Here is a 22,154-nt window from a genome sequence, read left to right as displayed (position 1 = left end):
CTCATTGACTCGTCCCGAATATTTTTAGAATAAAATCCTTTGACTATCTTTATGCTTCTTTCGTATGCATATCTTATTTTGTTATATTGCTTTAAAAATACCAAAGATTCCTTTCTATGTAGTTTTTCAGTTCCGTTCTGTCGAACAAATAACTTGACTGTTATCCATAATTTTCCAGCAAAAATCAACAAAATCAAACGTTCGCTAGATAAGGCACGGTGAACTGCACGATACTTGTTTAAGCAATTTATAACGAGTAAAAAACAACCCAATATCATGCAGCACTCGCAAGAAGATTGCATAGCGGCAGCTAAAAGTCAACTGCAACCATGCAACGGGGAGAAATAAATTTGGAAAACCCCCTCTCAATCAAGCGTCCCACGCCGTGCCGGGCCGGGTCATGCCACCTCGCTAACGGGTGTGCCTTGCCATGTAAACGGTGCAATTTATTGGTTGTGTTACAAGTGGGGCGCTGTTGTTCTTATGTACATCGTTAAGTTTTTTTTCGGGCCAGAGTAGCTTCTCAACACAACATCGACATCAGCGCCGGAGCACATCAACTTTTAGGTTACAGGTCCGGTATGCAAGGTTTAACAAAGTGTTTTCCGGCCAAACAGTAGAGTTGCCAAATTTCGAGCTACTGTTTCTCATTATACTGAAAGAAATGGTTCAGTTCAACGCACCTTTATGCTTCTAAAGCACTTTTAAACTTTGGTTTATTTTAAACTTTAATTGCGACTGCATTTTTAGCGCATTTTGAAAAGGGAAATTCTCCAATCCTGTATCGAAACTAGTGGAACTTTTGCGACTCTCCTATTCGAAGCGAGCTTGTCTTTTCCACCGATCGATGTTCGATAACTTCGGTGCTATCGACGATAAAAACGAATGAAATCGCGAAACCCGCCTGCGGCTAAACACTCCGGGAACGCTGCGAATCTCAAATCAGCGTTCGTGTTTGTTTTTCATTTCGTCCCCTTGATCAATGTTTGTTCATTTAATTCTTATTTTGGGGTTTTCTTCATGCTCAAGGCCGAACGAGCGGCACCGTAACGAAGAAAAAGCTTAGAGCCGGGAGCCGGGCCGGGAGTTGAAAATACAATTTTTTAAAACCACACAAATGCAACGCAACGGGATCGCCGCGTCCCGTTGCAGAAAACCAAACGAATGGGAAGCTCGTAAAATTCGAATGTCCTTTTAGGTTTGTTTTTTGCTTCGACGAAGATTTGATTCGTTTTCACAAAAATTCCATCGAACCGCATGTATACCGGTGTTGAAGGTAATTCGGAAAATTCGAACTCACATACCTTTCTCCTCCCGTCGTTCGTATAAAAGCTGCAGTAAATCTATGACGCGCGGATGGCGGAAAAACAAACCTAGCCAACCGAGGATTCGGATAGGTTGCGCTGCGAATTGCGGGAAAATTCGGGAAAAGTGGCCGGTTGAGTTGCTGCTCGCAAAGTAGCACCGCGTATAAATCATAAATTTTATTATCATTTCCGGCCAATGAGTAGGAAAAGAAGCCGCCACCGCCAGAAGCCGCAAAGGAGGGAAGGACAGGCCTTCAGCCTTCAGGCAATGTTCCACTCTTCTTCCTCTTTCAAGTGGAAAATGTAGGGGGAAAAATCCTCGAAAATAGTATACACGAAAGATGCAGCCGCGAAACGAGAATGAAGCCAAAATAAAGCACCATCCTCTTTCGGCCCCATTAATCTTGATAATACTCCTTGATTGGCCAGGATGGATGTTGGTGCAGTCGGTGTGTGTTTCGGTGCGTTTTCGTGCGCTTTTCCCTTTTCCCGACACATTGTTTCGCGCGTGTGAGATTCGCTTCGAGTTTTATTTCTCCCTTTCGCGCATTTGTGTATATCTCGGTGTCGGAAACTGCGAAACAGGCAAGAATTATGTCTGTTTACGATCGCTCATTTTTGGGTTTTCCCTTTCCCAAAGCGGGACCCCATTTATGCGGCACGTGGCAGTTTATTGATTTAGTTAATTAAGGGTAGAGTCCATCAGGGCGTTTAACAGGCTCCTATTAAGTCCACCAGGATCGCCTGACGGGGAGTAGGGAGTAAGGTAGGACAAATAATAACAGAAAGATAGATTGCAACAAGGACGCCAAGGACAGGAACGAAGAAGGAAGGTCGTTACGACCGGATGTAGATTTGACCGAGTATTGGTTTGATGGCATTTAAAGCATAACCATCTCGTAAAAGGATATTTAAATATGCTATTTCGAATAAATCAAAATTAGAAAGTCGTAAAATAATAATTAAAAGAAATAAAACTCCGAAAACAACGTGCTTAAAACGAGCCGCACGGTAAAAATAACACAGTAAATACTATATTATTTTCGCCATAAAAATATTCACTCAACCAAATTGGAATTATTTTTGCCGCCTTCGGTTACCGAGAAAATCTTTTCATAGAGCGACCCAGAAAACACCCTTGTTTACGCATCACGCAAATTAAGCCAACTCATTCGAGCTTGAAATTTGTGCAATAGAAACCCACCTCCCAGCTAAAGTTGATTGGCCCCCCGTCCCGGTGTTGGCACAACCATAAACGAATATTGACCCTATGGGTCGATCTCGAGCTCGGCATTTTTTCTGGAAAAATGGCTCTGCCTATAAACATTAGGGCGCTGTTTTGGCGCAAAATGGAACTTTTCCTCTTAGGCGAGTGCGAGGATACGGAGATTCGTTGGGCACAACAAACAATGATCCAGCGGTGGCCAATATTAGAAATGTTGACCTTCCCGGAAGTTAGTATGGCTGAGGAGAACCCAAAGGTTGGTTCTTCTTGTGGAAATCGATGTTCCTGGAATACGATGGCCTTCAAATTGGGAGGTGAAAATTATAACGAACCAAGTGGATAGAACATAATAATTAATGACTTTGTTTAGAGGCCACTGATTGGATGAAGTTGTTTATAATTTATTCCATAATTGTAACTGATTTCACTACATTGAATATATTTTATCTTTTCATTTTACATTCTTATGTTTTTATTCAAAGTAAATTTCAACAACGATTACTACAATGATAGATCGCCATAGGAAACGAACACACCGGAAGTAACTACATTCACGCTACATTGCTAATCCCAGCTGAGCTTGTCTCGTTTCCATCCCAAGCCCTCTGGAAGCGGTTCGATCGACCAAGTGCAAAGCATAGCGAAAAACTTTTCCCATTTTACGATCCGTTGTACACGGTAGGAAAATTTTAAGGTAAAAGCTTTTTCCTCCCAAGCGAGAGCTAAAACCCTAACACACGAACCCATCGAGGAATATGGAGCAGAGAAAAACAAACAAAACACAGATGAACACACACACAAAGCAAGAGAAACAAATCAGCGGGAGCAGGATAAGGACAAGAAGAAAAAAAATATCAAGGCTGAACAGGAAAACCTTTTTTGGTCTGACCGGAGCGTCATCCGTCAGCAGTCCGAGGGTTTTCCACGTGTTTCGTTATAAGTTACACTTTTTCCTCAGCCTACCCCGGCCACCCCAGGAATGGGATGGATCGATGGGATGCTTTTTACAACCCGATTATTTTTTTGTACATCGTTTTTCCACCCGTTTCTCCAGGTTCGTTTGACCCTCTCCTTAAACAACAGTTTAAAACATACATCCGTCTAGGAAACAAGAAAAAATACCAAACAAATAACCGAAACGAATGGTCCCAACATTATGCCGTTCAAAATTCGTTTGGATTCCAAATGTTTTCCTTCCAATTTTTCCACAACACAACCCACAAAGCCTTTGTTTTGCTTAGGAGTATTCGGTTACGCTTTACTACCTTGGTGTATAATATATTTTAACTCCTTACCATGATCCTTCGTAACGCGTTGGCTTCGTAAAATAAAGATATAAACAGCCTACTGGTAATCTTTTTAAAAGAATGTTAGAAACTCTCCTACAAACAGTTTGCTTCGCGCGACATTCCTTCAGTTTTTCCGGTGCGTTAAAATCCCATTAGTTCACCAAAGAAAACAGTGTTGTTTTACTTACTCGCTTCGGCTTCGTCACGGCGCGTCCGAAAACACGTGCAGAGGCGGAAAAGTGGAAACACCAGCCGAAGACTTTTCCCCACCCGCTACGGTCTCCCTCGCCCGTCTAATCCTATTAGCGTGGCCACTGATGTAACTGTCAAACCGGAGAGGCACTAACCGACGCCGAGTATCACCCGCGGGAAACACGAAAAACACGAAGAACAACTCCAACACCTCCTGCCTTCAACACTCACCAGGATATAAATGCTCACATTTCTTCCTTCTCACTGCGCTCACTAGTACTCATTGATGGCTCGCCAGCACTTCAGCGCACAAAACGCTAATCTAGGATGCCTTTTTTAAGGACACATTTTCACTCAGCCACTGCTTGTTTCACGACGCACTTCATACACACAATGACCAGATGACTTTTAGATTGCACGTCCTTTGGAAAACAAATATTATTATTATTACCTCCACATTGAAAGGAAGCCCGACTAAATTCCTCCCAAAAAAGTGCATCTTTTAAAACAAAGTTATAATAACAACGATGGAAAATGGGGGAATCAATGCAACATTAAGGAATCAATGCACCGGCAATGGGGAAAGTAGACTTTCCACAGCATCATCTCACTTCTCACTTCTACGCTCTCGTGTTCTCACTCGTACGTTTCTCCGGAAAGGAATCTCGCAGGAGTCGAACGCTTCCCCAGGAAGACTTTCCGCGAAGGCATTTTCCTTCTCCATTGTTTAGTTATAGCCCTTCGATAACATATTTGAATCGAATTATTTTGAGTACAATTTTAAACTATCTAAATGCAGTGGAACAAATTTACAAAACAAACGGAAACCCCCTATCGCAGCGTCTGAATTATGTTTTTCTTTTCTCCGAAGAGCCAAGTAAACAATCGAATTTGTCTCCTCCCGCAAGGCTACGCTTTCTCACGGCTCAAATTTCCCTACGGTTTCCACTTTCGGAGAAAATGGCCTTTAGTTTTGCTTTGGAGCTGCATGTCCTGTGCTTTATCGTCCCGCTTTCTCTCACTTTCGGCCGTTTCGTTTTTCCGAGCGACCAGCAGTCCCTAACCGCTCCGCACACGCACAGATGCAATCGATTTTCACGTTTACGGCAACCCCTAGCCCGAGCCCACCCACTCAAGCCACCGAGGAATTTGGCGTGAATTTTCCGACCCACTCTCCGACACAGAACACGCGCACAAACACACACACACAAAACACCACCACGCTCATGCTTGGGTGGAAAAATGGAGCCGAAATTCGATGTGAACTTTCGTGAACTCGGTGGGGCTTTTTTTTCGTTTGTTTTTTCTTCCCGATTTCCTTTAGTTTTTTTCTCTTCCCAGTGTGGAAAGGAAGGGGAAATTGCAGGAGGTAACCACACAGAGCTGTCAGTGTGTGCCACAGTCTTTCTGTAAGGATTCCTAACACCGTTCATATAACACGACTACTCACATTTAGTTGAATTTTTTAAGCACTGTATAATTTGCCTACAAGGTTTTTAATTTTCCATTTTCCAAGAGAATGACTTTATGCAAGTGATTATTCCAACAAATTGACGCTGCTTCTCGTTTCGGGAGAAGGCTTTTCAATCCTTCTAATCCTGTATCGTTCGTTTGATTCCACTTCTTCGAAACTCATGAAATATATCAGAGTGGAAATTTCTTTGAACTACGATTTTCTAGGAAGGTTCAGTGCGTTTGACAGCTTCCAACCAACCCCGTGGGAATTTCTCACATCCTGGCATGTACCAGCACCGTCCTGCCCTCCTTTTCACCTACCACACTAGACGCACACTCGCACATACACAGCCCACGCCAGGATATGTGGGAGATTGCGAGCAGAATTTCGCTGGCGAGAAGAACACAAAATACACGACACGGCGCGAAACGGACGCTCGGAACCGACCTTTTCGCTCGTCAACCGTCAACTGAACTGGCAAGTGACCGAGTCCGAGGCCCAGAGCCCGAGACGAGATTCTGCGGCTAACGTGTGCTCAGTTTTCCGCTTTCCGAGAGATCGCGGGATGTCCAGCAGAAGCGGCAAGTTTGAGAAGACCAGCCTTCTCTGCGTCTTGTACGATGATTTTCATCGCCTTTCGGTAGCTCACCTTTTGCTCGCACGCTCTTTCTCACCGGTTCGGAATTCCATCCGATGAGCTGATGATAATCATGATGATGACTGGCGAGGAACGGTCGTTGCGCACCAGCATTGTTTTGATGAGAAGGCCTCCCTCGCACGCCTCCTCATCTACCTCTCCTGGCTGGAAGTGTCATTCATACCTCTTCTTTGCGTACGCACAGGCCACCCAACCCACCCCACGATGCAAGCTCATGCGCGCCTACAGACACTCGCGAAGAAACCCGCGACCACCGCGAAAGAGCGAAAAACGCTTCAAATGCTTCACCTTCACCCAGAAGCGGGGAACCAGCTCACGAGCATGCGCGCGATGTGAGATAGTGATGTGTCATAAGATTCGCGGAGCGATCCGGAATCAAGTCCGACGTTATGCCTCTTAGGTTCCGTCCGTTGGTGAAAAGTTGCAATAATTTGAGAAGTTTTTCTTCTATACTTGTTCCTTTCAATTAGATGCTTGTTGCTATGAAATGCACTCTAAGTGAATGCAAATCACCTTCGACGTCAGACTGGACTTCGCCTTAGATTTTCGATCTGATATGCTTCTAGCAAGCACGTAGTTGACAATCTCATAGTTGAGAAAAACTGAGAACGTGACGAGTTTTCTAGTGTTGTGCCTTATGAATCTTTTGGCGAGATTCATTCTTATGAATCTTTCATCTAAGATTCATTCAGGAGGATTCATGAATCTTTTGGGATTCTAATCTTCAAACGTTTCTTTCACTAATTAGAGATCCTTCACGAATCTCCATGTTTCTTTTGGCTCCATGGTTGGCATGCATGGCCCATGCCAAGGGGTCCCTCCACCAATTTTTTCCTCATGACTTTTCATCAATTGATGAATTTTTTTTATTCATGAATCTCTCATTAAAAGATTGAATGAATCTGAATCTCAATTACACAACTCTAGAGTTTTCCCACGAGCTTTCGTACGACAGGGAAAACCCACTGTTGGAAAAAGCTTTTATAGTAGTGATGTGCACCTGAATGTTTCGTAAATCAATATAAGTGAAACGTGATACACGTCTCAACTATTTTAGGAACGTGTTTCAATATCTTTCTCGGTTTTTCACATAATATTCAAGTAAATGTTCTGCAAAATATCCCCGGTAATTATCTTTAGTAAAGAAAATTAAGAGCGATACGATAGATAATTGTCGTAGAATTGAACATATCATCATATTCTTACTCTTTTTTGAATATCCTAAAAAATTGAGTTTCCTGATTTCGCACTCCCAATAATTAAAATATTTTGAATACCTATTACTATCTACAAAATACATAAACCAATTTGTTCTTAGATAATCTATCCCCATTTTAAATTGAGTAATCCTCCTCAAATACAGCTTGAGAAGGGGAAATGCTTAAAAATGATCCCTTTCGGCACATTTGTTTCTGTCTCGTAGTCTTCAGACACTAGTTTCCTAAAAAAAAATATCAAATATGCGGAGATATTTTGCAGCTACGTTATTTATATTATTGAATTCTTTAACAGCAAACACCGCGTTGCTTTTTTGCCTTTTAAAGATAAGAACACATTTCTATGCAAATTTTGCGAAGACAATTTTTCCTTTTTCTTTTTTTAGAAGGTTTCCCACACTTTATTTTCCTGGTCATTAATTGGAAACGATGTTTTTTTCTTTCAATTAACTATTTTGGTATTTCGTAGTGCACATCAAAGAATACCTTTAATCCGATCCAATGCAGTCCATGTTTAACTGTAGTTTCTAATTACATCAAATCGCATCATCATGTACAATTTACAACAAATTTAGTTAAATCAGGTAGAATCTAAGAAATCGAAGGTTTAGAAAAAACATAAAAAGAGGTTTTTTTGAAAATAAATACTTTATTGAACAAATGTTCCTTTAATTGGGCTACACCCGATTGCAATTCACGCTACGAAATGGAGCTGACTAGCCAGCAATATGCTTCGGTGGAGGTCCTGCCAGGGCAGCCTTCACCGGATGCTGTTCCGCCTGCTGAGGCTGATGGTGCTGGCTGTGATGCGGTGGGTGGCCGTGCGCGTGACGACCCGCCGGAACCGGAACCTTCCGCGTGATGTGATGCAGCGGCACAAAGTTCCGGTTCTGGTGGAAGGAATGGTGCAGCGGGTTCAGCTTCGGGGCGATGCTTTTCGGAATCGCCGCCCGGTAGTCCTGCGTCGGCTCGTGGACCGTCGGATGGGAGGCCGACCCGTTCGGGCGCGCGATCCCGTGGCCAGCGCCCGGATATTCGATCTTCACGTGCAATCGTTGATTATTGTACGGAAGCGCCGTCTGACGTTGTTTGAGCTGCTGGTGATGCTGCTGCTTCTGCTGCTGCGGCTGCTCCTGTTGATGGACGGCCGGTTCCGGCTGGTGGGCTACCACTTGACCCTGCTGGTACGAACCGATGTTGTAGCCCGACTGGACGACGTACTGTTGCTCCGGTGCCTGGTAGTGAAGGTGGTGCGATTCGGCGGACAGTGGTGCTTGAACCGGATGTTGATATTCCACCGGATGCTGCTGGTAGAAGGAAGCTTCCTGAGACGATGAGTAGTGCTCGCTCGATTCTGTCGGACGAACGATCTTCAACCCGTGGTGGAAGACATTCTCCTGACTGGGCACACTCTGATAGGAACCTTCCGATCCTCGCAGCATCCCGACCAACACCGTCACTAGGCAAAAACTGACCAAGAACTGCAACGAAAAGGATACCGAAAAATCCAAGAAAATTAAAATCTCATATATTAGTGAGTGAAAGGGAAAACAGCGCAATCGCAAACCGAGGTGAAAGTATGCGCGATTTGATAACTCCTCGGTTTCTGATTTATTGCCCAAAACTCTAGTGGCCAAGCAGCCGGAACGAAGTGCTCACCTTTTCACCGGCCATTGTTGGGGGCAGATTTGGCGTGCTTTAACTGGTTAATTTTTCACCACCGCTAGGCTTAAAGGGTAGGAGGGATTTTTCGGAAAAGTCCGCTAGCAGACGTCGCCTAAAGACTAGCTGTTCCACCGGAGGGTGCCGAAAGTGAACTGTGCCTCAACTCCGTTACGTCCGGTGCGTTTTATACAGCGCTCGCCGAAAACTGGCCACTCGACCCCGCGGAAAATGCGAACTTGGGAAGCGGAACGTTGTAAAAACCACTGTATACAATGTACCGACCGATCGGGCCACGTTTTGATCTGCTGCATTGATTCCGCGAACAGGTCGTGCCTGATGGCATGGGGACTTTTAATCACCATTTCCACCATTTCCACGAACGGGGGGTGCGGAAAACGGGCGGATCGAAGATCGGTGATGTTTTGATACATTTGTTCGTAAACTGTGCGTAATAGGTCTCTGCGAAAGATTAGACGTCTTACCGACTCACCGATAGAGCTTGCTCGTTACGGACGTTTTAAAATGGGATAACAATTCATTGAACCAAACATATAGAAAATGCCTTTTACGAAATTGGTTTTGGAGTTCGCAAAAAATTAATGTATTTATCCGCCATTGCAGGATAGTCTTCCTCAGTTCTTCCTTCTTGTTTGTAATCTAATCTTGGCCGGATTTTTTCTTTTCATTCGGTTTTGTGTAATTGCGTAGCACATGTTTGACTTTTAGTACACCCTTAATTCAGTTTAATAAAAAGGTGAAATAGTTTTAATCGCTTTTATGTTAAAAATGTTCAATGATTAGAACTAAACAGATCATTTTATGTTAAAGTTTTGGATGTTTTCAAAGAACAAAGAACAAACAACATGCTTCGAATAACTTAAGAACTCATGAGAAAAGAATACAACAAGTGAATTGAGCACCTAATTTAGATGTTTGTAAAACAGCCTTAATTTGAAACCTAGGAAATTTTAAACCTAGATTAAATTTTTTAACTAACAAGAATTAAACATTTACCTTACAATCAATAGTCTTTCATACAACTCATACAAGAAAATATACTTTTAACATTCCTGTATGTCATGTTCACTCTTTCTTTATCACATAGGTTTTTGTTTTGCTTTCAAATAAAGTTTTCTTTTTAATACTAGACCGATTTAACGAACGCTAGCTATTATAAAGTCTTGTTTTCATGCGTTAAAAAGATTTTAAGAACGTTGCCTCATTCGTCTCGTTGGAAAGGCACATCTCATAAACAACCATGCGTGTTTCATAAAACCACCTTTTCAACATTCAAAACATAGCTGACTCGCATGCAAGGTAGCATACAATCGTTCGATACGAGATGCGTTGCATACGATCTTACAGTTGAGCAGAACATGTTGATTCAAAACTAAATGATCGTTTCGGATCAATTCGTATCATAAATGTTACTGACGGTTTCGTTATGAGAGTATTTTATGTTACAAGAACAGAAATAATTATCTTTTAAACATACATTCCTGTCCTGATTATATGATGATACTATTTATTATTCTCGGTCATGAGGTTTAAATAAAATTTGCAACTTCCACCTCTATTGATACCAAAATTAAGCACTATTTGTGTATCCAGCCTTTTCATCCCATCTTTTCCGTGCCGATTATCGTGTTCGTTCCTTTCGCGCGTTCAAGTCTCCCGCGCGCCATCGTTGTTGCAGCCGTCGCGAACGGAAAATGGGCGAATCTGGGCTGAAAGGAATAATTGCGCGCGCGCCTGTTTTGTATCGACCCGCTACTCCCAATAATCTACGGTAACGAATCGCCTTTCGCCGCGGATATCAAACACCAAGAAGCTGACGGAATCTCCAGAGAAGATCCGCGGAGGCCCCCCCGTCGGAAACGGTATTCCACCAGATCTTGTCCCTTTCCGGAGGGAGGGAACCGCAAGCCACGGGAACGAAAAAAAAACTGCCCACCAGCTCACACCACTAACCAGGTTATCCCGGGTTTTCCAGCTGAGTCTCGCCGCTTATGCCATCGATTCTTCGGAGCCCGCTATCATCGCCCTTCCATTCAAGAGCGCGCGCGGTTAAAAACACGATCGCGATCGCGAAGAACCTACCACCACACACATACGCACAGGGACAAGCGTACGCACACACCGTTCGGGTTTCCATCGGTGGATGGCCAGCGATCCGCCGAGACCGTCAGTTCGATGCCGATACACCTGGCGTTGAGGTGTTCTCAAGAAAGGTGCATCGCTGGCGCTTGTAAAGGTGCTTTAGCCTAATCCTATCGTGTCGTGTCTTCCCCGTCAACCACCAGTGTTTGTGTGCTCGAAACGATTAGTTTGGTGACGGCTTTCTGAAGGATGCAAATGATGCAACGCTAAGCAAAACAACAACAGGAGAATTGCAATCAAAACGAACGAGTGTGCGAAACAGTGTACGCCTTGCCTATCTTCGATGCTCAGTGAGGATCTCTTCCGAGAAGCGAAACGGTGTGCAGGAAGATTTAGGTGAGCTGACGGTGGAGGTATTTAAGGGCACCTGTTTCCATAGTGCTCTAGCATTGAAATTCATAGGTGGACCGTAGAGAGGTCCCATCTAATCTTTATGGGTTATGTGTGAAGTGTATGTACGTGTGAAGAAACAACAGTTGGAATAAGAAGAAAAAAACACACCCCTGTGGTAAAAAAGCTACTCCTCGTGGGGCCATGATGTTTTATGCTACGTTTAATTTCCCATCTACGCAAGCAGCATAAACAAGTTCCGAACGTGAGGTCCCTCGCACACACCAACACCACAAAGCAAGCCGTAGAATCCGCGGGGTTGAACTTTTTTATGTTCCCTTGATCGATTCCTCCAACACACACACTCACACTCACACACACCAAGACGTTCGGTTAAGCTTTCCGTGGACCGTTACCGTTACACCTGGCCGGTGAGAAGAAGTCGCAGCGTAAGATATATGCTGCTGTTGCCTTCCCCTTCTCGGCTTTCAGCATAAGGCTTAGCGCGGACATATGCCATGGAGGGTAGGAGGGAAAAATAAACCCAAAGAACACCGACGTGGGAAGGAAAACCATGCGGCGAGTGAATGAAAACGAGCGGAGATGGATCGTGGGACCGGGGGGAAACCTGTTGCAGGATGAACCAAACTCGCCATAGGCCGCGCGATCTGCAAAGATCGCGGATAGAACGCAACGCGCGTTCTATAATCGGCGATCTCTCACCCCTCCTGGGAGAGTCTTAGTTGGGCTGGAGCGACTCCTCCAACGAGGTGCCAACGGCGAAAAGTCGCACCTTCCGAGGGAGCTTAAGATATGCGCGGCGCTTATTCAGTCCGGACCGTTCGAGATAGGATGGACGACGTTACGGTGTACGTGTTCTAGCGCGTCTACCCAAAGCGGTTGGACTTCCATTCCAAATATCACGCGCAGTTCCAGAACCTCGTTCGGGTTCATCCAAAAAGTCCCCGTTCGAATAGGAGAAAAAAGGATACTCAGTAGTGCTTCTCGAGACCTCAGAAGGAAATTCTGACAGATGGTATTCTTCAGTTTTTGTTCCAACAATTATTCCTTCCTACCTTCTGTTGTGTCTGTTAATATACGATGTACGTACGTGGATCATATCTGGTGCAAGAAGATACCGTGCATGCGGTTCGAGAATCGATAAAAATTATTCACAGTTCTTTACGGCCTCTCGCTGTCGAGCCTAGGCTGGAGGCGATGGCCAAGAACCCGTGGCGAGGCCATTAACCAAACCGACGAGAATCACCACCGCGTGACGAGAAAACCCATCGGCCGTGCGAAGTCCATCCAGCCGTCCCTCGGCATTCAGCTCTTTCATGCCACCTTCCGAAGTTTCCGAAAAGTGCCTACCGGAAAATATTTCCTTCCACCGATTGGAATAAACTGTGTGTGTTTGTGTCTATGTGCTTATCCTCACGGTAGTCGAAGGTTTTTTTTCTGTCTGTGTGCTTCCGTGTGACCCTGGGAGTGTATGATAAACAGGGGTAGTTTAATAACCCTTCGTTTGCAAGATCGCTTCAGATATAGGAGGGTTCGATCATTTCGCGATGGAATGTCAGATGCAGCAGGACTCTCCGAAAAAAGAATGGCTGACAGAAACCCTACAGAGAGTTAAACTTTCGACGTACCGGATGTGACCTGTGGTCGAACAAGCCGACGTGTCCGACCGTAAACACCAACCACAAACACACACCCTTGCTGGGAGTGCGTATTAATATTCCATTCCGGAGCTCCGTCGTCGACGCAAAATTGCGACGCTACGGAAAAGGAGAATGGAGGTTAAAAAACCATTCCGCCAAACGCGGTGGTAGACCTTCTTGGAGTTCCAGTTCCAAAGGCGTTGGAGGCATCAGGAGATCTTGTCGAAACACAACCCCTTGGCTGCGCACTGCAGACAGACTCGGGCTCCACCTGGACCGGCCGGAAGCGAAATCGGTCTGCGTAATTACCCCCGGGAGTCGGGGAATCATCGGGCACAATGCTGGGAACGTTTCGCATACTACCACTTACTAAAACCCCTCCGCCTACACCCGTTACCATGCTGCCCAATCTCGGGCAAGACTCTTTCCACCCCGGTCCATCGTTCTCTCGTGCTGCCTTTCTCTTTCGAGCTCACGTGTTTCCGTGTGGCATGGAGTCTACGTCCTCTTCCGTGCGCCGAGGCCACACGCCCTCAACGAGGAGAAGCCACCGCCCTCGTGCAGTGCCTGTGTTTAATAACTTTTCCACATCAAAATCACTGGAATGTGAAATTTAAATCAATTGTTTGAAGTCGCCAGCGAAGAGCAACAGAGTAGGGCTGGCGAAGCCGAGCCGCGTCTTGTTCCCGGCCTGGACGAACAGAAAAAAAAGAAAGGGGTGTCTATGACAGACTTCTTGGCCAACTGTAGTGGAACGTCTTCACGGTGCTTCGCAGGGGAAGCGGGCATCGTCGAGCCCGTATTCCGGTGCGAGTACTGACCGAGGCAACACACACGCGAAAGGGCACGCGCGCGCATTCCGTTGACGTTTTGCTGCTTCCGTTCAAATTCTGTCGCATTAGAATTCCGATTAGTGACGAGAAGTGTGTTGTGTGCGTGTGTTTCTTTCGTTCGTTCTTCCCTCCACTCCCGCTTCGCTCAAACAGCCACATCCAATCTTTATTGATGTCGTCGATCATCGTTTGAAAGCTTTCCCAAGCCGATGATCTGTTTCGCCCGGGAGGTTTTCCCAAGGCTCAATTAATAAGTGTAAAGTGGCTCCCGTAGGGGTGAACCTGCGATGGAGAGCTGACAAACAGAGTGATTAATCGACCGACCCCCGCAGTCCAACATCAACAGTGTCGTTCGCACGAAAAATGGTCCGGGAAAATTAGCGCAACCGCCGAGTAATTGGCTGCATTTGCGCGAGCGCTCGCTCAAGATTAATGTGGCTTCATTTGTGACTAGATCGGATTGTGATCCGTTGTTTGGTGATTAAGTGAGGTGCGGTGGAGGGAGAGAAAATGCGCGTGAAAACGTTGAGACAGATCAAAAACCAGCGTGGAAACCGAAACCACCACAGCGTCGGAGTTGGCGGAGGCGTCGGTCACCATAACCAAAATGTTGCAGTCACTGGTAGTACGAAGCTTTGCTTGAACGATCTTTGCGGGGTTGGCGAGGTGCCCGTGTCTTTCACCACGTTTCACCAACGATTCGCGGTGACCCTTATTTCAGGTCCCACCGTTGGCATCCGCGAGTCATCCGCGAATTCTCACGCACCACTCTCCACCTCGGAAGATAATGGAGAAAGATTAGATGGAAATAGGAACAAGACACAAAAAAGTGTCTATCCGTAGTATAAGCTGTTCACTAGCCTCCCTTGGGCTCTCAGTTCGGAGTAAAGAGGCCAACATAAGCTCCAGGTTCAACCATGCTTGCGTTTTAATCAGCGTCGTTTTATATCCTTCCCTTCTCTGCAGTGATTGATGCCCGATACCTTTCCCCCGATAGACTGAACGCCCTAGCGGACTGCATGAATCCACCGTACAGGATGCCACCACAACCGCTCGGTGCGTACGGTATGCAGCACGAACACCACTCCAGCATACCGGGGACGGCCTCGACCGAGGTACACGTCTTGAACACTCCGCTGCGGACACATTCCTCCAAATTTCCTGTAAGACCGAAATTGAGAGACCTCTCAGACAAGAAAGTGGTGAATAATAAGTGCTTTTCTTATACTTCCAGATTGAACGAGAGTTGATATTATCATCAAACAAAAACTCCTCCAAAATACCACTCATGCAGGACAATCGTAACACCAGCATTCCAGCACTGCTTAATAGATCCTCGACCTCTGCCATTGGGCCGGATCTTCCGGTAAAGCAGACACAGGCATGGGTAAGGTGTCGGTCAAGCGTGCATGTTTCTACAGCGTTTTGTTTATTGAAACCTTTCGTCATTTCTCAGAATCAACCTCAAATGGACGTGCTACATTCTTCAATGTCTGGTTCGATGCCACGCACGATCGTACGCTTTCCAGAGGATGTGACGGCGCTCGCCGACAGAGAGGGTGGCGTGGGCCGGGAGAAGGATGCGACGACGGTAAAGAAGTCCGTCACCAAGACGTACCACACGCTGAAGGACCTCATCTCGTCCAAGTTCAAGAAGGACGCCGCGGACCAGAATGACGAGCTGAACAACGTCACGTCCATGCTTCACCAGTCGAACTTGGAGCAGGGTCAGTCGGGAGGTCAATCAAATCAGCAGCAGCTGCAACAGCAACACGGTGGTAACAATCAGACCGGATCGTACATGTACAGTGCCGCGTCCGATAACAACCTGCTGCAGGCGCAGTCCAACCTGAACATGTGGCCTTCCGGAAGTCAGGGTAACTCGCCGCTGTACTACCACAAGAAGTTTGCCGATCCGGCCGAGGGCTACAACGCGCCGGACGGCAGTGGAGGGCTCCGAGGGCCAAAGGCTCTGTCGCAACCTCAGCTCAACATTGGCGAGCCGGCGAGTCGGACCACGCAGCATAATGTGGTCAGCCTCCTGCCGGCCCCGGTCGATGGTACCGACAGCGACGACGGAGGCTTCCGGCAGCACAGTTCCAGCCGAGCGAACATTTCCATGCCGAACGGCTCGGGTAGCCGATCTACACCGCAGCAGCAACCTACGTACATCCAGAATTATCGACACAATCACGCCCAACAACAGCAACAGCAGCAGCAACAACATCACATGTCCTATCAGCAGGCTCTCCACAACGCCAAACAGCGGGCCGCCCTGGAGAGCGCGTCCAACGCAAACATACAAGTCGCTTCGTACAACACGCACACCACCGTCACGGTGGGCGATCATCAAACCGGAGGCCATCATCACCATCATCAGCACCATCCGCCAGGAGAGAGCCCCGGTCACCAGAAGCATACCATCTCGGTAGACATCAACAGTGTTTCGTCGGTGAACGTCTCGACGGCGGGAGATACGCAACGGCAACAACATCACAGCGACTCGGGCAACGATGGGGGAGGGTTGTACGATAAAAATGGCAACCATTCATCTAACGTCGACTCCGGACGTGGCAGTTCCTCAATGGCCACCGCCACCGGTGAGGCTGTGATGGAGAAAAATAAAACCAAATCTGACAACGAATGGGTAAGTGTCGTCAGAAGTAAAAGTTGGTATAGATACGATAAAAGTGCGGAGTTGTTTTTAATTGGAAGCGATTAAAGCTACAAATAATACATAGACAGAAAACGGACAAATACAAAATACGTACAAATATACAAAAGTAAAATACAGGTTTACTAATGCTAAAATCTAACTTTAAAGAACAAACGAGAGTCAGAAAGACAGACTTGGATACAGAAAGGTCCAGTCTTGATTCTTGTTTACTTCTTCTTTGGGATTCTGGCAAGCCACGTCGAGAAATTCTACGTTATCTCGGAATAATACATATTTTGGAAATGGATCTTAATATTTGTGCATGCATTTTTAATCCATTCAACAAAATTCTACTTATGGACCCAGATGGACGTAGTGGACGTAGAACTGCGGAACATCCTTGAGCCGGGCATGAAATCGATGAACATTCGACCGGAAAGTACCATGTCAGAGAGTGCATCCTCAATGTCCCCTCCGCTACCGCCACTCTCTCCTCATGAGGCATACAACCGACACGGTTCCAATCAACAGCAGCAGCATCAGCAACACCAACAATCTATTAATGCTCATCCCCAAACGTCAAAGACGAATGGTAAAAAGCAGGAGTACGGAACGGACACGTACAATCGGGCCAGCAAAAACCCACAACCGATCGGTCCATCGAAGGGTCAGCCGTCGCCGAACACGATACAGAACTACATGAACCACCTGAAACTTTCGAGCAACAAGAAGCATGAGCAGAATGCTCTAAAGAAACATCGTAAGTTCTTAACTGTTGGAGCAAAATTGGCATCATTAGTTGAACTGTTTGTGTTTTCTTTTCTCCTCTTGATTAGTGTTTGGACTAGACACCGATGCCGCCTCAGTCACCAACACCACCCGCTCGCTCGACCTCGAGTCACTTCTCGGGGGTCCCTGGGACGGTGCGCAATCGGTGTCGGAGTCGGAAACGGACGGTGGTGGCCTGCAGCAGATTCGCAACCAACTCGAAGGCCTCGAGTCAATGTACAGCGAGGTGCTGAAGATGTTGGGCAACCGGATGGTAACGAACGAATCGGGCCTTCGGTCGAATCGGCGCCGCCGTCATGGTAGCATGTCATCGCTGCCCTCCAGCTCGATCAGTGGCCGTCCGATACGGGATCGACGCAGACTGGACGAACGGCGTAAGGTGCGCGATATCAAGGGCATCAACAAGCGCTTCCAGCGGCTCGAGTCGCACGTGGTAACGCTGGCCCGCAGCGTTGCCCACCTGTCCTCGGAGATGCGCTCCCAGCATCTAGTCTCGCAGGAGCTCGAGGAGCTAAGAAACGATCTCGCTCTGCTGCGGTCCCAGTCCATGCACAACCTTCAACCGCTCAATGGCAGTGGTAATGCGGGTAACGCGTCCTCCCGGGAACCAATCAATCTGACCAACCCGAGGCGGGTGAAGAAGCTCACCAAGTTCTTTGGCGAAGATCCACCGCTGATGAAGCTGTTCCTCAAGAAACTCGGCTATGAGGTACGGTACCCCGTGTCTCTTATCACCCAACGGACCCCGGACGTGGGATCGATCGGTAAACAACAATGCATCACCCAACGTTTATCTCTTCCCTTCGCTCTTTCTTTCCAGAAATACGCTCCCATCTTCGAGAGTGAACGTGTCGGTATGATCGAGCTGCCCTATCTGGGCGAGGAGCGGCTGCAGAAGATGGGCATTCCGCTCGGGCCAAGACTGAGAATCCTGCAGGAGGCACAAATATCGCTCTGTCGGGACACGACACTCTGCATCGTGTGAGAATCGCTCCATCGTTACATCGTATTAGTTTAGTGAGCCAAAGAAGAAAAAACAAGCATGGACGTTGAAAGCATCGCTCAAACAAGTATTTTACGCATTACGCAGACATCGTGTGGACTTTCCTGCAAAATGGTGTGGGTCTTTTTTACGATCGTCTGGTGATGGGCCTACTCCACCAGTGACTAGTGACTATTACTAAATTAAATCTCATTACTCTTTAAAAATGATCACGCATGTTCGTTATTCTAGAACGGAATATCACAACATTTGCTACCAGTGCAATAACCTCATTAAAACCGACTTCTGAGGGATGATCTCCCATCCGATTCACGATGATCTTTTAGCATCGGTTCTCTTACGGCAGGATGAGTGTGTTTGTGGTCTTGGAATCGCGAGGAGGTAGACCTTATTTGATTAATGGCGCCCGGTTATCGCTTCCTTCACAGCTCGGACCGCTGATAAGACGCACGATGGGAACGCAAAATCTACCAACAACGTTCCATCCCTTCATCTCCTCGGCAAATTGCTTGATTCTGAAGCAATCGAGCTCCTGGTAATAGAACCAGCTGGAATTGTCTCAGTCAGTGTCGATTGCTCGCAGCAGCCGGAAGCAATACGGGAACTAGTCGGTATTCTTGAGAGTTTATGTTCCAGTGACCCACCATAGAGGATGCAGTGGTACCAGTCAATGATTTCACTTGCCCTTTTGGCCCTGTGCCTGCACGGTATCAGTGCCGAAGTGGTGAACCATAGAAGCTGCCCCGGTGAAGGTAGGTGATGCGCCGTGCACACGATCCATTTTCGTTGTTTTGTGAAACTGTGTGCTCTGCTTTTTGATAACCCCACCTCTAGCCAAGTGTGCGATCAACGAGGTTTCGGTCACGCCATGCCCGGAAGCGTCGGAAGGAGTTGCTTGCACGGTTTACCGTAATTCAAACGTTAGTATCTCGTTCGACTTTACCCCCGGTAAGTAAAACATCGTCATTGAGTGTGGAAAGTGTGTCCAATATCGTACCAATGGTTGTGTGGTTCCCGAACAGAGTTTGCTGCCAATGAACTGACCGCCGATGCGTCGTGGACGAAGCCATCGTTGGATCTGCCCTTAGTCGGTATGGACACGGAAGCTTGCAAGCACACACCCTGCCCTACTGAGGCTGGCAAGAAGCAGACGTACACGTATAATTTGGCCATCAAGAAGACGTATCCTCCGGTAAGTCTAAAGAACGAAGTGTGGCATTATAGAACGTCCGATTAAACGAGTGTTCTCTCGTTCTAATAGCAACACTATGACGTCAAATGGAAGCTAACGAGCGAGAACGGCGATACCTGTTGCCTGATCGTGCACATCAACATCACCAAGAAGAGGCGCTCGTAGGCAAACACCTATGTTTCCGTCGGTTATGAATAAATTATAGGAGCATTCCATTTTGGACATAGTGCAACATATTCAGTGGACAAGGTTCAATTCAACACCAGAAGCCTTTGAAAAAACTAGCGCTAACCGATAGTTGTAACACATTACAATAAAACAACACAAACACGTGTCCTTTTGCTATACCCGATCACCTTAATTCCTTATCAGCGACCTTATAGAATTGTCTGCGGGGAGAAGTTCTCTTGACCATGTTCCTTATCACTATTCTGAGATTCGGTCTCCCTCGTACTAGAGAGCAATAACGACACTCCTTCTGAGAACTTCAACTTGTTCGGTGGAACTCCTGCGCTTGTTCGGAGGAACAGGGTGTTTCGCGAGAAAATGGGGTTGATTCATTCGTTTACTAAACACAATCACATACATTTGATTACATTCATTTTAGTATATAAAATCAGCAGTTCTTACTTTGAATTTAATTTGTTTTTGCTAAAAGTTCTGTTGGGTATTTTTGAAATTATTTTTTAATGCTTTCTATACTCTTCATAAAAAGTTCACCAAAGTACTTCAATTCCTAGTTTAACTGGAAGCTATTTTTTCTACTTAATCAAAATTTTCTTTTGGTTCCTAGGTCCTAGTATTACTGTTGGCATTACTATTCATAACGACATCTTAAATGGTCAATGTGTCTATTTAAAACTTGCGAAATGATAGGAATAGCTTATTTCAATCATAATAATACGCATTAGTAAATTTTAAAGTAATAGAGCTTGGATCTATGAACACGCGGATCCGACTGTTCTACTACACGACATCTTCCCCAGTAATGTTGCTTGTTATTTTATGTTTTATGTATTATGTTATTTTTTATTTGGTCAGTAACTATCAAGAACATTTTACTTTTCGCTTTAAACACCAATATGGTGGTTTAGTTTAAAAATTTATCACCTTTGTGCGTCTGACCCCGGACCTTCATGAATCTTTCTGGAAATGTTAGTCTCTATCTATTTCCCCGTATTCTTTCCAAAAAGATCTCAGAAAGGCATTCCGGTTGGAGTTTCCTAAATTTCTCAGGACTCCCAACCTTTCAACCACTTTTTGATGGCTTGGACTATTCTGAAACAGTAAGGGTGTTATTCGCTACTTAAGAGTTTGTCTGCCCTTCGCTCACGACAAAGGATGCTAGTCCATGTTATCAGTTTCCATTTTGGTCCTGTGCTTTTACGCCATGTCGATTAGGGCTAGAAGGAGGAGTTTTCTCAGCTTACCATGGCTGAAACATTTCCCTGAAGATCAACTTTACCCCAGTAAGTAAACCATCGTCTTTGAGTTCGAAGAAAATAGGTCCTACAGCTTACCACATGTGTTATATGCTTCCGAACAGAGGTTACCACTAATTTGTTTTGGGTGAAATCCTCACCCGGTCTGCCCCTCCTCCATGACAAGGATGCCAGAAAGCGTACAACCTGCCCGGATAAGGTGGAAATGCCACAAACGTACGAATTTATTGTTCTCATCAAGAACACGTTTATTCCGGTAAGTTTTTAAAAAAGGAATAATTGAATTTAAGGACCCATCAGCTCAACGTATGATCTTTTGTTCTAATAAACCCTCTATGACATCAAATGGAAGCAAACGGGCGCGAATGGCGAGGCGACCTGTTGCCTAAACGTGCAGGGTAACATCGTGGATCAGAGCAAGCGCTCCTAGGCAAAAGCCACTTTTCCGGTGGTTATTACAATGTTTAACGACGCAGCCTACCAGTCTGGAAGTTCCTAGCTGGACGCAGTTCGACCCAACACCAGAAGCCGTTGGCAAACTACCACTAAACGGTGCAATAAAGTCTAGATGAAAATGGAGTTCAATAAAACTGCCCGCCTGGTAGAGACGTTTCGACAATAACAAAAATCCCTATCACATTCCTTAGTTACGGTCACCCTCGCCCCAGAGACCCAAACCGACACCCCTATCAAGACCTTCAACCTTGACTCAAAGCGTGTGCGTGGAACCGCACTCCAAGACACTTCCTCCCAAAAAAGGTCATGGTGCGTGCGTGGAGGGGACGGTTGGGTTGCGGGGTTATGGGAGGGAACAACTAGAGAAGCAAAGGAATAGTTGTTATACACCGAGATGGAGCACGCGAGTGAGCAAACAATAATGGTTCGGCGTCTCACGCCAATCTATGGTTCATTCGCGTCGTTGTTTACCCAAAATCAACCCCAAGTTCGTTCATTCAAGAAAATGGGGACGGTTGGGAGGAGCACACGGGTGCTAGGGTGCGAAAATGGGGTTGTTTCGGGTTTCGTTCAATACCGTTTTTGGAAGGTGGGTACTCGGTTCGTCCATATTTACCGACACA

The 22,154-nt window shown here is 46.1% G+C and overlaps 3 protein-coding genes across 3 annotated transcripts; 2 read left to right on the top strand and 1 right to left on the bottom strand.

Annotated features, from left to right (window-relative positions):
- Window positions 1-8,060: 8,060 nt before the first annotated feature.
- Window positions 8,061-9,018, bottom strand: LOC131266750 (putative cyclin-dependent serine/threonine-protein kinase DDB_G0272797/DDB_G0274007). Its single transcript, XM_058269376.1, has 2 exons — window positions 9,004-9,018; window positions 8,061-8,825 (listed from the first exon to the last, which is right to left on the bottom strand). The coding sequence occupies exons 1-2, from the start codon at window positions 9,016-9,018 to the stop codon at window positions 8,061-8,063; spliced, it is 780 nt and encodes a 259-aa protein (XP_058125359.1).
- A 5,485-nt stretch (window positions 9,019-14,503) lies between these two features.
- On the top strand, window positions 14,504-18,428 carry LOC131271734 (uncharacterized). Its single transcript, XM_058273254.1, has 7 exons — window positions 14,504-14,618; window positions 14,960-15,156; window positions 15,228-15,380; window positions 15,450-16,640; window positions 17,016-17,409; window positions 17,486-18,147; window positions 18,259-18,428. The coding sequence occupies exons 1-7, from the start codon at window positions 14,504-14,506 to the stop codon at window positions 18,421-18,423; spliced, it is 2,877 nt and encodes a 958-aa protein (XP_058129237.1). The 3' UTR covers window positions 18,424-18,428.
- Window positions 18,429-19,054: 626 nt separating this feature from the next.
- On the top strand, window positions 19,055-19,964 carry LOC131271735 (ecdysteroid-regulated 16 kDa protein-like). Its single transcript, XM_058273255.1, has 4 exons — window positions 19,055-19,193; window positions 19,276-19,389; window positions 19,464-19,633; window positions 19,703-19,964. Exons 1-4 carry the CDS (start codon window positions 19,094-19,096, stop codon window positions 19,796-19,798), a joined length of 480 nt encoding a protein of 159 aa, XP_058129238.1. The 5' UTR covers window positions 19,055-19,093; the 3' UTR covers window positions 19,799-19,964.
- The last annotated feature ends 2,190 nt before the right edge of the window (window positions 19,965-22,154 follow it).

The sequence above is a fragment of the Anopheles coustani genome, chromosome 3, assembly GCF_943734705.1.
Source record: "Anopheles coustani chromosome 3, idAnoCousDA_361_x.2, whole genome shotgun sequence".
NCBI lineage: Eukaryota > Metazoa > Arthropoda > Insecta > Diptera > Culicidae > Anopheles > Anopheles coustani.
Note: the sequence above shows the minus strand (reverse complement) of the source record. Positions and strands in the feature narration are given on the sequence as shown.